At 44.9% G+C, this 15,397-nt stretch overlaps 2 protein-coding genes across 2 annotated transcripts in view; one reads left to right on the top strand and one right to left on the bottom strand.

Annotated features, from left to right (window-relative positions):
- Nucleotides 1–876: 876 nt before the first annotated feature.
- Nucleotides 877–2,049, bottom strand: LOC108577920 (plexin-A1-like; the record flags this gene model as incomplete). Its single annotated transcript, XM_017941187.1, has 1 exon — nt 877–2,049. A coding segment is annotated over exon 1 (1,173 nt), but the record flags the coding sequence as incomplete, so codon positions are not given.
- Nucleotides 2,050–14,283: 12,234 nt separating this feature from the next.
- Nucleotides 14,284–15,397, top strand: part of LOC108577828 (laminin subunit alpha-1) — a 105,645-nt gene continuing 104,531 nt past the window's right edge. Inside the window, 1 exon segment of the mRNA XM_017941071.1 lies at nt 14,284–14,332. Within this exon segment, the coding sequence (XP_017796560.1) occupies nt 14,284–14,332 (49 nt within the window).

Genomic DNA, 15,397 nt, shown 5'->3' with positions numbered 1-15,397 from the left:
AAATTCCACGTTATCCTTGGACGATCACCCGGTTAATCGGTTTAAATCTCTCGTAGCACGGGTCGAACAAGTTAAGCCGGTCGTCGTAGTTGCAACAAGATACGCGCGAATCCAACAGCGACAACAACAACAAACGTGTAACCCACCGAGCCAGGCGTTAGAGAGCCCGAGCCGGAGCCGGTCTTCTGTGCAAAAGTTTACTTTATATTCGAGCCTATGTAAATGAGAAACGATCATTCAGGCAGCGCGTTTGTAACGTCGCCTCACGAACCGATCGTGGGTGCACGTGTAAAATCGAGCAAGAAAGCACGCGCGCCCTGTTCTCGTGTTTCTTTCCAAAGGAGAGCGAGAGAGCGGGGGGTTCTTTAAGCCCCCATGCAGCGCTGTCAGGCGATAAGAAAACCGATGGCGGTTTACCGATTACCCGGCCTTACGGCTGCTAAAGCAAACGTACGTTCTTGAATGCAAATCGACACCGATGGACGAAACACGCTGCAACCGTTATCGTATCCCACCGTCCAGCCGGCAAACCAGAGGGCCCGTTGAAGAGGAAAATCCATTTACGACTCGTGCCGCACTCTTCAACCCGCGGCGACGCGTGTTCTAACCGCTTCGAGGCTCGACTTTGATCGCGCCTCCTCTTCAACCACGCGCCACAATTCCAAACACCCAACGTTGCTTCTAACCTTTCGTCGAATCTATTTTCGAGAAATCGCTGCAAACACGTTTATAACCTGAAAACCTTTCAGAAGAAAAGTACGCAGAAAATGGTCGCTACCTGGAACGTCTATTAAGCACTCTGTGTTCCATGGAAGTGTCAACACGATCGTAAAAAGAGACGGTCGTCGATGTGAAAATACAGAAGGAATCACTCACCGTCAAGATGCACTTGTGGCTCGGAGAGATGTACTCCAGTCCCCTGTGTCCCTCGCCGCTGAAGCACTTCTGTATATTGGTCATGAACTTCCTCCTGATCGCCTTCAACGAGTAGACACAGAGCGCGGAATGCTCTTTCGGTACGTCGCTGTTCGAGGAATTGCCCTCGGCGAAAACCGCGAATAACACGTCGTCCTGTGCGGTGATACCTAGATCCCCGGCGAGAACCGAGCCGGCTTTACCTACGTACGCGGCCTGCACGAGATTGTAATATATCCCGTCGTTGGTACAGTTGATCGGTATCTCCGTGTACGAGTAATAGTGCTCGTCGTCCTGGCATATCCGCACAAGCTTCGATATGTATATCGCTTTCTCCGTGTCCTTCATCTGCGTGGTCATGAAATAGCTGAAACCGCCGCTGCTGAATCCGTACACGTAGTTGATCGGATATCTCTCCCGCGACAACGAGTTCACGTACATCCTGGTACCGGTGGTGACAGCAGACTCCGCGATGTTCAACATTCGATCCTTGTCCAAGGATCTCGAGCTAACAGCCGGTACCTCCGATCGGTAAGGCGAGTTTCCGGTGTACGTCACGCCTACGTACATCACCTGAGAAACAGGAGGATTCGGTGGTCCTGGGGCGATAAACGCGACAGTCGAGGCTGTAGCATTATTGGCGACCACCGCCTCCTTCACTTCTTGCACCATATCCGAGATGTTGTGGAGATTTCGAACGCGACAAGTGCCCTGCGAAAGGCTGCCGCACGATATCAACCTGGTGGTCGTGTAGTCGATCACCAACGCCTTGTTCACGTTGTCGACCAGCCGCGTCGGTGTCTCGCGGGGACAGTCGATCATCGAGCAAGCGGTCGAGTCGCCTTTCGGACCGGTCACCTCTTTCACCACGAGACTGAGGTCCGGCGAGAGCTGATAAAGCCGGTTCACCGCGCCCACGTAAACACGGCCAGTGTTCTTATCCACGACCAGATGGTTCATGCGCTTCACCTCCGGGTCGTGGAACCTTTGTACTATGTCGGCCGAGGTGGAACGAACCGGTAGCTGAGGAGACAACAGCACCAGGATCGACAGGAGCAGACGAAGTTGCTGTTGATGCGACAGCATCGATCCCATCCTCGTCGATGCCTCGCCGTAACCCGGGAAGACTAGCATCTTACTACTCTACGTCCTAACGCTACGCGACAACACGATCTGTCGCGGATTCCTCCTCCACCTTCGCCTGATGCTTCTCGGTGCGCCCGGGGATCCTCGCGGAGGCGTCTTCCTCGAGCCTCGCCCAGACCTGTACATACAGAATTAGAGAACGGTTATTATCCTTGGTTCTTAAATTTCCCGCCTTAATTTCGCGGACCGACGATGGCTTATTTTTGTGTTACATGCGGAACACCGCGAGTTTCTCTTTTGTCTTTATATCAGAATAAAGTATCGAAAACTTTGATCAAATATATAGTACTAAAAGTTCCACGATTATTTTCAAAAGTGAGTTTTATAAGTGCGTTATTTTAGCGATCCTTTTTTACTTTATTAGTGCCACAGGGACCTAATTAATAAATAACAAAGTCATAAAATAAGTTATGGGTCGGTCTGGCTCTCAGGTACAGAACTATAGTATTGTAAGTATTTAATTGAGATAAATTTCAAAAAAAAATCGAACGTATAATTTATTTCGTGTTGCATCGGACACATTTTTTGCGACATACTCGAAAATTGAACGGTTAAACGTGATTAATATCGTGAGAAGGGACGAGCGTAGCGAAAGGGTTAAAGTGGAAAGGGAGAGTTTCGGTATTCGGTTCCCCGTTTGCAGCATACGAGAATGAAACCGTTATACTACCACCGGTGATCGGAAATTTGCATTTTATGGAGCCGCGTGAAATGGAGCGTGGAGCTCGTTTCTTAACTTTACACGCGAGAAAGATGAAGAAAACGGACTGCGCCTGTGTGGTATTAATTTTCACCGGTCGGATCGGACGCAAACTTTGCGGAATTTCTCCCTCGTTATCGCGTAAATTCGCGGCTGAAACGATCTCGCGTATCCACCTAGACGGAATAATGACTTTCTAGTCGTTCGAAACGTTTCCTCGATATAAAGAGAGGGACCCCGATTCGAACGAAGGGGAGTTTCGAATGACACGTTGTAAAGTGAAAACGTGTACAGTATAAACTGAAATCGGCGACGAGTGTGAATAAAGGCGTATTTAACGAGTGACTTGGTCTTGAATCGAAAGAAACACCAGCATTTTCGCGAACGCCGGTAAGACTGAAGTTTTAGCGTGACTGTACAGCTGTTTTACATTAATCGCGACTTAACACCATAACCAACGACACGAAACACCCTCAGCCTTAGAATAATTGCTCCGATTATCTCTTCGAAACTCAGGGTGAATCAACTCGTGGAGTGCTGCACGCGAAGACAGTTTCCCCCGTGAACTTCCAACGAAACAATCCAACCAACGATAACATCTAACACCTGAAGATCGCCACGTGTTAAAATTCAAAAGAAAAATGACTCGTAAGGCAGAAAGAAGGCAGATATGCGTCGTTGGCATTCTCACCCATTTCCATCTGTCTCGAAGTAAATTTACAAAACGCTCTAAACGGTTCGATTTCTCTCGAGAAGTGCCGTAACAGATGTGTCACGAATGAAATCAAATTTCCTGAAAAAATATTCGTCAGTTATAGCAGTCATATCCCAGCGTAACGCGACTGAAAGAAACAGACGCGAAATCACCCCGTAATCGTGCCAACTGCGACTTCAAACGTCCCTACGCGAGTGCGTTAAGGATGAACGAGGATTTTCGTCACGGTTCTAACCAAGGATGAAAGCGTGCAGAAAATAATCCGGCTGCAATTCAGAAGGGACGTGTTATCCGTGATAATTACTCGAGCACGCGATCAGAAAGGGCCTGGTCGTTCGAAAGTTCACGCAGGACTTCCTAAAAGTCACTGAACGGGAAAGAAAGCCACGTAGAGAGGTGAGAACGTAGAGAAGTAGAGGGGCAGAAGAAGCAGCAGCAGCAGGCTGGCAGAGAGAACCGCGACGGAGACCGAACAAGAACCGAAGGGGAGGGTCTCTCCTCTCTCTGACAATTTATCGACTAGGGAAACCAGGTGCCTTTGAATCGGAACCCCAACACGCACACACCACTCCTCTTAACGAAATGAAACGCACGACTTTGTGCAGGACGCGCGGAAATACGTGTGAAAGGGGGAAAAAATTCCTCGAATAGGAGGATAGCAGAGCGGAGAGAGAAGAGAGAGAGTGTGCGGCGACGTTGGATGCAGAGGACCGGGTTGAAGAAGAAAAAGGTGTTTCTTCTTCGTGCACGTTCCTCCTTATATCGCCAAGTAACGTTCAATCGTAACAAAAACTTTCCTCATTTCCCGAACACCCATCACACAACACCCTGTCGAGCCTCCCCTTCGACGCTCTGCAACACGTCAATTCCAGTTTACCTTCGTCCTCTCCTTTCTTTTCTTTCTTTCTTCGCGCACACGTGAAGTACACCGTATCTTGTAATTGTAATTTATGACGTGTGTAAGGATAATTTGTGTTTTGGCTGGAAAGGTAGTGTCGAGGAAGTTGTCGGAGAGATATATCGCGTGCTATAAATTCACGAGTGATAATGCTGATTTCCTAGGGGCATCTGTGTTTCGAGAATAAACGCATCCATTGATTGACGAGTGACGCGAATCGTGGACTCTACGGTGCCTCATGCCGTAGGGAGAGATAAGCAGGATACGATGTTTGGAATACGCTCTGTAAATATGACATCTTGCGATTTTTTATGCAGTTGCAGATGTGGATGTGAGGTGGTATTGAAAGTGACTTCCTGTCTTGAGATATCGAGAACCTTGTAGATTATTGCCGAGATATGGCGAAGATGGATGTTGTTTGTGACAATTGCAACTGATAAATTATAAACTGCTCTCTCCTTGTCCGAATTTTCGAACATTTCGAAATTTTCCAATTTTCATGTAAGAATAAACAAATTACACAGTAACTAAAGCCCCGTGCAAACACCTTGAAAAATAGAAAACTGCTAAACAGAACAGTTCAGCTAAGGAGGTCAGTGTTGCTTTTCTAATAAACAAAAATAATTCAACTTCCTCCACACCTCGATCGCATCTTTTCCAAAAAAGAAAAAGAAGAAAAAAAAACAATGAAACACGCATTGTTACAAGCTTCCACACGACCTCGCGATTCTTTCCTTCGTCGAGAGATGAGAGGAACGCGACTCGTACGAAGAAACACGCAACGATCGAAAGGGGGAGCGTGGAATCACGGCGGGTAACCGACAAGCAGATAAGTATCGAGATATCCAAGAACGCGCGATTCCACGTAGAAGGAAAGCCAGCCACGGTTCTGTGCCAGGTATGCGTGTGTTCCTCACGCTCGTGCACGCGAGATAGATCAAGAGGAAAGATGGTGGTTCGCGTTCTGGAGACGCGCTCTTCCCTCCTCCCGCTATCTGATGGGCGCACGCGTGCCTTTCCTCGCGAATTCCCATTGTACCGCAGGTTGACACACACGCACGCACCCAGTATGTAGGTTAAAACCGTAATTAACGGGCCGTCTTAATTGCCGACAGTTTACACCGGGGTATTACCGATCTAAACCCGAGACGTCGCGACAGAAGGACGCTACTACACCACCGCAGGGGCCACCTATCTCTCCGACCTGGGAAAATCAAACAACCGTGAAACGACACTTTAATTAGCGTGTTTACCAGAGAACTGACCGGCAATGGGACAGAAAAGTTTCGCGGATTAAGCCGGAAACTGAGCGGGAAACGAAGAGACGCGGCTAGCTCGATTCCAACGGTAAATTTCTCTGTCTTCCTTCCCTGATTCGCTCGATTCCTAGGGACGCGGTGATTAGAGGGAAAATTGCCGGGGCAATCGCTTTTCGTAAACATTGTTAGAGTTGCGTATTGGGTCTCGTTGAAGACACTTGTTAAATCTTAGATCTTGTAATTTGAAGTGTCTTAATTGGCGCCAAATACGAACTTCAAATTAATAGGAAGAAACTGACAAATTTTCAGCGGAATTAGAAGAAGATTAGAAATCAGATATTTCTGTCTACCAGCGAACAAAATTTGGTCTTTACCATACGATAGTACGAAACAGAATTTTTTACAGAAAACATAAAATTTTTATCACAATTACCGATAGTGGAGGGAAATTTCTCTTTCTCAAATTAAAAAATTCACTTCCTAAACTTCCTCAACTTCCCTACTCCTAAAGCTTCGTTGAACTTTCGATCCCTAAAAAGAAAACAACCCCCAAAAATTTCACTCTGTTGTAACAACGCGAGGTAAAGAAGAAATTGAACTTTTCGAATGTTTCATCTGGAGCCTGTTCGGACAAACGTCGGTGCATTAACGAGGAGAAGAATTTCCAGCGATTAACAGCGTCCACCCGGAAGCACAAAGAGGGACAGAGAGGAGAGCACGGTAGATTCGATGTGTATATCCACTAGACGATACGGTCGATCCGAACACGCCAAGTAATTTCTGCACGGTGCGCACCGAAAGCCTCCGGCAGAAATGGCCGCGCGTTAATTTTAATTACAAAGTGCGCGCTTTAATATGCACATTTATTTTAATGGAAAACCGACGGGGCTTCCGTGCGATGCACTCGATAGCACTTCCTACGTTCCTGCCCATATTTCATCATTTTCCACGGAAACACCACGGCGGAAGAAGAGCCGAGAGGGGTTACTTTTATTTACTTCGCCTCTTGTTGTACAGGGTACTATTCGTTGCGGTGGTTTCCCTCGTCGTTTTACCAACGCCGACACTGTTCCGTTGGAAACATCGGTGACCCACTATTCCCATAGAATGCGTGCGCGAAACGTGCAACTTTTTAAGAAGCTTTCACATAGGTTTCAAGACGTTACTAGAAGTACTGTACAGAGAGTTTCACGGGGGATCTCTGGATATAGAACGTAGGGGAAAAGTCGCGTCCAAGTATCGGGAAATGAATAAAAATACCAATAATTGTGTATTCACGGTAGATCGAGACTCGTCGAGTAATATCGAAGTTTCGCAAATTCACCGTGATAAGCAGAGTTCGAATAAATTTTTCTTCCCTTGCTTTTTCTTTTTTTTTTTTCATTTTCTTTTAACGGATATTGAAAATGTTTCCCGCACAATTCGTAAATGCATACCGCGTCAAGGTAAATTTTCTACTCGACCTAAATTCTCGCGGAGAGCGGAAATTTGTAAATTAAATTGCACTTCCGCGTATCGCTGACTACCATTGTGCACCTAATCGATCGTTCGTCCCTATTCGTATCGCCAGAAATAATTTCTTCTCAAATTGAAAAGCATTGAAAAAAGAAAAAAAAATTGAAATTGACATTATTTTCAAAGAAAGACGCAAAGTCAGCGCTCTACAGTCGATATCATCTCTCTAGAAAAACTTCCGATCACCGGAGATCCTCCGAAAAGTGGTATTCCGTCTTCGAACGCAATATCGAGTGAAAGAATTCAGATCAACTGATTGGAGCGTGCAGGTACGCGACAAGGCCGATCTCGATTAAGGCCACTCGAACGAGGGACCGTCAAAAGCGAAGGAAACACTCGGTTCGTCGAACCCTCCGTGAAATCAAGGTCGTTTCTCGAGGAGATTCGATCCTGAAACCGGGCCAGAACGTTCGCTTCGATCCTTCAATTGCTCGTTACGAGAATCGAGCGGACACAGCTGCCGGTGGAGAAATGCTATCTCGCCAAGTCGTCCTGGGAATTTTAAGGAGAGATCTCCCTCTCTCTCTCTTCGTGAGAGCTCGGTTCGATTTCGAGAAACGGAGAACGCGGGGAGGACCGGTGGAATTTAAATAGTTCGACGAGCAGCACGAGTAAATTACGAGGCCAGTGCTGTGTATAGTTAAAGAGGAGGCCCGTTACCAGCTGGAGAACGCACCTTAAGGGGTAACTGCCCTTTTTAAGCGGCAATTCCCGTAACGAATGCGATCATTTGGTGTAAACCAGGGACACTGGGCTTCCAACGCCAACAGGAAAAAGAATGAGAGAAGGAGGAAGCGTGGGTGGATAACGGAATGGGACCAAAAGAGGAAACGGCGCTCTTTCCTGCCTCTTGCTGTCCCTGTGACCTTTTCTGGCGAATCACATCTTCAGGGACACTTACATGCGCGTACGATTAGTTTTCCGGAAATTTGAATATTTGTGACAGGGAAAATGTGAAAAGTGTAGGTTAATTTCTGTCGATTTAACTACGTAAAGAATTAGATAATTTGTTTTTAATTTTAAAATATCGTCTCTGAAGAGTTTAAAGGGACAAGCAGATGTAAGAGGAATGTTATGTAAAATAGTGGGTAAATGGAAACTTAGTTAAAACAGAAATGTAATGGACATGCAAGTAGAATAATACGAGATAAGTTTAACAGTCACGTGTTTGTTGTTATTTCATTTCGAAATATGTTATTTCTGTTGATGCAAAATTAATTTCGGGGAATAATTGAATATATTATTTTATGAATTTAGAAAGAGGAGTTCGTTACTGTTGTTTCTGTATTTTATATTTCTACTTGTGCTGTTTTAATAAAGTATCAAGTGTTCTGTAGTTAGGCAATGTTACTTCCCTTATTTCAAGACAATCAAGACAAGAAAATGTTAAGAAACGATGTATAATTGTAGATAAAATGAGCGAAACGAATGAATAGCATTCTCGGTATATAGTAACGACTTTGTCCATTTTGCCATAATCTGATTCGACGTGACTAATTTCGATAATCGCCCAACAATTAAGATCGCTGGAGTGAATCATTGCGAAAAAATGTCTTCCTCGTCGCAGAAAATCTAGAACGTTCTTTTGTTTTCACCTAATATGACTAAAAACTAAGTGACTCAGACTTATCATATAACCAACCTTCATAGAGACCTATTATTCTTCATCATTCGCAACAAGTATCACATTACCTCCGTACACCATTCCAAGAAATTTCATTTTACGATGCTGTCAGACTGATGTGATAAATTTTATTATCAAACATCGTATCGCCATTAAAATACTAAAACTAGAAATTAAAAGCTTGACATTTTCTGAATAAGAATGTCAAGAATTATACTTTGCTTCCTTAAAATTAAAAAATGCACATTTTCTGGACAAGAATCTCAATAAATCACACTTTCCTTCCTTGCAACTAAGAAATTGACATTTTGTGGATAGGAATATCAGAAATGATACTTTGCTTCCTTAAAATTAAAAAATGGACATTTTCTGGACAAGAATCTCAATAAATCATACTTTCCTTCCTTGCAACTAAGAAATTGACATTTTGTGGATAGGAATATCAGAAATGATACTTTGCTTCCTTAAAATTAAAAAATGGACATTTCTGGACAAGAATCTCAATAAATTACACTTTCCTTCCTTGCAACTAAAAGATTGACATTTTGTGGATAGGAATATCAGAAATGATACTTTGCTCCCTTAAAATTAAAAAATGGACATTTTCTGGATAAGAATCTCAATAAATTACACTTTCCTTCCTTAAAATTAAAAAATGGACATTTTGTGGATAGGAATATTAGAAATTATACTTTCCTTTCTTAAAATTAAAAAATTCACATTTTCTGGATAAGAATCTCAAAAATGATACTTTCCTTCCTTAGAATTAAAAAATTCACATTTTCTGGATAAGAATCTCAAAAATGATACTTTCCATTCTTGAAACGAAAAAATTCACATTTTCTGACTAAGAGTATCAGAAATTATACTTTTCTTATGGTAATATTTCACAATACCAAAAGTGGATAAATGTAGAATCACCTTCATGAAAAAATTTGTCTCGGAACTACTGAATCTCAGATGCCAAGTCTCAGCCATAAAGTGACGATATTACCAATCCTCACAACACAGAACATTCTATCCCACTACCTCAAGAAATCACGTTAGAAACATCTATATTCATCAATGACTCGTTAAGTTCCTTTTCATTCTCTGGCGTCGCGATTCGATCAATCGCGAACCAGGAAAAAAACCAGCAATTATTCAATGACTAACCTCCGTTTCGCAATATCTCTGAAAGCATCGAGGAAGCCGGAGGAACAGCGCAAAAAGAGGGAAAAAAGAAAAAAGACTGAGAAAACAGATGTGTGCACGCGGGACACGGCATTATGACGACGGCAGTTAGAGCTCGCGGATTTAAAGCGTGCAGATATTCGAACGAGGAAATGGGTCTTAGCTCGAACGTGGGAAACACCTTGAGACAAACTGCCTCCTTAAGAAAACTTCCACGTAACGAATGCGATTGCTCGACCAACTTGGATCGACCTTTAGCTTCGGCGAGGTAAAGAAGAGGAAGATAAAGAAAAGAGAGGGGGGGGAAAAAAAAGGAAAGAGTCGCAAAAGAGGAGCAAACGCGAGATATAACGGAGGTCGGCCGAAAGAAACTGTTCGCGTTCCTTTAAATCTTCCAGCAGGCTGCTCTTTTCTCGCTGCGAAATTCCCTCTCTCTACCTCTGATTCCTCATTAAGTAAATGGCAGGGGACAAAAAATCGGCCGGGGGAAAAAGTTAGCGAGTAATTTAGAAAGATATACAGGGTCTTCGGTTGCCTCTCCTTCGACCCTGCGCTGCGAACGATAAGACGATTAGAAGACGTAGAAGTTCTATCGCCTGAGAGCTTCCTGAACCCGTTGTTGCTCGAACGGATTTGGATTAGCAAAAATCTCGGCTCTCCCGGCGGAACGAGCCATGGGACGATCTTCAATTAAACTTTAATTAACGCGCCGTTGGATTTAGCGCACCTATGGAAAAAGCACGGCTACCACTTTGTTAATTAGTGCACGTGTGCGCACGTGAACGTAACATCTCAATATGTTTAACTCGGTTACGGCTGTACGCGCACCGAGTGCGTCAAGTAAACAGAATTTTTTCGCAACAGGAAATAAGCAACGCGTGTATCGATAAACGAGGAATTCAATTGATTAAGTATAAGGATAACGTACAGGGTGTCCTAGTTGTAACGAACGTCTGCGTTATTTCTACTGTTATTAGAAGTATGAAAAAATTTGTAAGATGAGTTTATATGAGAATAAAAAAATAGTGATTTCAAGGTTACTGATATTTTTCGCATATTAACATGTTTTTTATAGTGTAACTTTGTAGACGATACACACTTTTTAATATTTTCTTCACATTTTCAACAGCAGCAAAAATATGTTTTATTTTCGTTATAACTGAATCCCCCTGTATCTTACGGGGAATAGGGGATTAATTATTCAAAGGACTCGGGTAAGAATAATAATCTATACATACACCGCAATATTAAGCAACGTCCAAACGCGTGACCGTTTAATAACAAAAAAGAAGAAGAAGCACGAGATAGCGCGTCGAAGCGAAATTAAAGAGGCATTAAAGAACAGAAGTTATGATGAAAGTTTGGAAGCTGGGCAACTTCCAAGCAACGCAGCACACAGAGGACGCTTCCTTGCCGCGCAAAAGAAAGAAAAAGAAGAAGAAGAAGAGGAAAAAGAAAAGAAAATAGAACGACCGGTCGAAAGAAGCTACCGAGGCACTGAATGCGATTGCCGGAGAAAAGTTGGATTAATTTACTCTCGATAAAGGAAAGGAGGGTGAAAGAAACGATTGGCCGGGTTTGGCTTGGTGGCGCAACATTTCTCCAAGTGCAACCGGCTGCCTTGCGGGCCCTAATGGCTCTTTAACGAGTTAAACAATCGTTAAGAGTTTAAACAATCTCGCTGGTTCGGCTGGACTTTTTAAAACGACCGATTTCCACGGGGTGGCAACTCGGTAAAGTCCAAGAGTAGACAGAGAGAGAGAGAGAGAGGTGAGTTTCGGTTCGCAGACACTATGAAACTTTTCTCTACTCCTCCTTCCTTCTCTACTTTTCCAACCCCCGCGGTTCCACCTTCTCTGCTCGGTTTACTCACCGTTTCGGGCCGCGTACTTCCACGAACTTAAGTCGAAACTAAGTGTCCAGAGGATCCAACGCAAAGACACGAATCCCGTGGAAACCGGCTGCTTCGTTATCCCCCTTTGTTCCGACAAATTTCTCGACCGCGCTGTTATTCGACCGTCCGGCAAGTCCTGCTCGAGAACTCCGTCAAACAGTTCCGCTTTGAGACCGCCGCGTCACGTTTACATGCTAAACGCCCGCGAGACCGGACGCGTACGTGTCTCGATGGACATGTCGATGGAAGTTTGGTGTTTCCGATGCCTCGGTATTTCACGTCCGTGGAATTTCCGATTTTTCGAGGGCTCGAGGAATGTTCGAGGGCCGTGAGAACGTACGACAAAATGAACTATTTTGTTCTTTTGCGGGCACAAATAGTGGGAACGAAAGAAGGTGAGTAAATTACAAAATCGGGGTCAATTTTTTTTTTTTTATATTTTTGGGAGACTAATAGCATTTACAGCAAAGGAGGATCAAGTCTCGTTAATGTACAAAGAGGGAGCAATTTTTGTATTCGTAAAAGTTTCACTAGATAATTTTCAAGGGTGAGATAAATCCTATGAAAAATTTGAATAAATAGCAAAGTGAATTTGAAAAACAATTGAAATTATATCGATAAAAAGATTGCACAACCAACTTTTTCACAATCGTCCATCGAAACTAAATTGCAATTACAGAGAGACCTATTTTCCTCTCTTTCCTGTGTTATCGCAATCTTATAGTTTAAATTGTCGGAGCAATATCCTAGATTAGCCCCGTTCAAACTAAGCACTAGCTCACTTAAAGAACCTCTCCTACTCCGTTTTCGTTAACCTAGTATAGTCACGTCAGCTGATGTCATTCTACCCACGAAGACCAATAGAAACCCCTCTCGACGGAATTAAAATGTCGCGTTAAAGAATGCAGTGTCTTCACAGAAGCCACACACACACTTCTTGGAATTCCCAATTTTCACTCGCGTTAAATAGCTTACAACGGGTTTCCCCTTTGTCGAAGGATGTGCAGCATCCTGTACGATAACTAAATGCACTATTTTCTTTTCCCCCGACTAGCAAAACCAGATCCTTAACCGAGAATTCTAACGTTCGTGTTTTATTTTACGAGGAGAATACGAAGAGAAATTTTGTTTCTGAATTCTTCTCAGCTCACAACCACCACGAGTTTCACGTGAAAAGGCATAAAACCGTGCAAGGGGTTGAACATCCAAGTCACACTACCCTAGTACAATGCCCCTCTTACCGCCTAGTTCCCTACTGGGTAGTTCTACCTGTACTAGAACCGAGGACTCTCACTGACGACGAAGCACAGAACACGATTCTTTCGTTCGTCTAACGTTGACACTTTCAAAGCGTATAAAGTCAAAGTTAACTTAACTTAATCGTCCAAGAAGACGACAAATTTAAATAACAGACAAGTTCAAACTGTCCTGAATCACATCCAATTCACTACACAGTGAATATGTTAATATGAAAACACAAAACCTGAAAAGGAAGTGGTGAAAATGGGACTTGGACAAACCCAACATCCTGCACGCAACATCAGCGCTACCACAACAGAAACCAGATAAAGCCAATCCACTCGAAACTACTTTCGTGGCCAACACTGTCCTCGAGCATCATCGAGTCCCCTCTAATCCCCGCGTCAAGGCCGGTGAAAAACCGTCGGTATCTATCCGACCTACCGCAAAACCGCATTACCGTTCTCGTAGGAGGGCCCGTGGCCGTCTATCAGCGTCTCCAGATGGAAAGAAGGGCAAACGAGACAGCGTCGATACCAATGAGAAATAGCAGAGAGCAAGGTTCGTCCTACTGGCGTCATTCGTCGCGATGTTCGCCGATTTTTCTGGCCACGATGAGGCAGCATCAGCAGCAGCAGGCCCCTCTTCTGTCTTTATAAAGGCGTGCACAGCACTCACACACACACGGTCGAGACCGTAGGACGACGAAGAAGAGGAAGAAGACACGGGGAACACAAAGAGGGAAAACGGAGAAAGAGAGGAGACTACGAGGCTCGTCGTGCCGCTCTGCAAAGGCCATTTACCGGTGACAGAGACAAATAGAACCGGGTACGTTCTAGGGGGGTCCGTGAGAGAGGGGCCGTGTGTCGTCTAACCAACAGAAGCGGAGAGAGAAAGAGAGGAAGGGCAAGAAGAACGAGGAGAAGCCATGGTGCAACGAGAACGGGCCATAGTAGGAGGACGAGGAACGAACAGCGCAAGACGATGAATTCCGTCACGGCCTGGCTGGCTGGCCCCTTGTGCCAGTGCCGTCACTTGCCTCATGGGTGCCCTTTACCTTCTCTACTCTCCCTTTTTTTCACTTCTTACACTTTCTCTCTTCTCGCTTCTCTTCCTCTCTCTCTCTCTCTCTCTCTCTCTCTCTGCGATCTTCTTCCTACCGCGGCGTAGTTGAATAATTTCGTGGCAATTAACGCGTTCGCCACATGCCCTTGAGAGCCTTGGAATATTGCGTCGTACGGCAAAAACTGGAAGGTAAGACGCGAAGGTGGACGAGTATCGCGACGAAGGAAGGGGAAACGAGGAAGCACGTACTACTTGCGCCTGCCTGTGTGCCTCTTCTTCCTTAACCTGAATATGGAAGAAGCGATGGTTGGAATGCAGCGTGTCGTTACTCCGAGGACGGGTTTTAGGTAGGCGAACCAGAGGTTCTTTCGTTAAAAATCACGAGTTTCCGGGAAACAGTGCACATTCGGGGTAATAATAGAGAGAGAGATGCACGGGAGAACGCGTTAAAAATTCGACGGATGGACCGAATAATATAAACCGGAAGGGTGCGTCACGGGAAGGAGACCTATGTGTTGTAAGTCCTCGGCTGTAACTGCGTTAGATACGGCACACTGACACAGGGCAAAAAGCGACACGTTTGCTGTTCGAGAGCTGGCGTTTCATGAAACATAAATGCTGGCATATCCATTCGCTCGAAATCCCGCGTGGGCCGTTTTCGCTGTCTCATTTTCTATACTCCATTACCGTTGTCATTAAACCGCGCTTGGGATGTTGCGGGAGGAACCTCTGATCCCATGCGTGTTGCTCGCGTTTTATTACGATTCAGAGTCCTCCTGCGCTAAAACCCACCAACCCGAATAGACTAGACGAGAGAGAGAGAGAGAGAGTTTGGCGATCGCTGTGTGCTAGCAGATGTTCCCAGAACTGAAATGGGGCTCGAAACTCGAAAACAGAAACGCGCGCGATGCGCCGACGAGGGAGCAACGACGCTGTCCAAAGAGACTTATAGTTTAAGGGTGGAAACAGGCGAAGGACTGGTGTTATAGACGGAGAAGGAAGAGAATCTAGAAACGGTACATTGGGGCTCGTGGCGGCTAACAGGGAAGAGCAGGGGTGTGTTGCTGTACAAGGCTGACGGTAAGCTCGATGCCTGTTAAGTTTCTCGTGTATTATATCGTGTGCCGAAGCCCCAAGGGACGTCCAAGCTTTGGGGTTCGCCAAGAGGATCGACCCGGCGTCCTGCTTAAACTCCGCGGAGAAAAGGGGGGAAACAGCAACGAAACACCCTTCCTGAAGCTCGAGGGTTGATGG

The sequence above is a fragment of the Habropoda laboriosa genome, unplaced genomic scaffold (assembly GCF_001263275.1).
Source record: "Habropoda laboriosa isolate 0110345459 unplaced genomic scaffold, ASM126327v1 scaffold32, whole genome shotgun sequence".
In the NCBI taxonomy this organism is placed as follows: Eukaryota; Metazoa; Arthropoda; class Insecta; order Hymenoptera; family Apidae; genus Habropoda; species Habropoda laboriosa.
The sequence above is the reverse complement of the archived record's forward strand: the minus strand, read 5'-3'. Positions and strand labels throughout refer to the sequence as shown.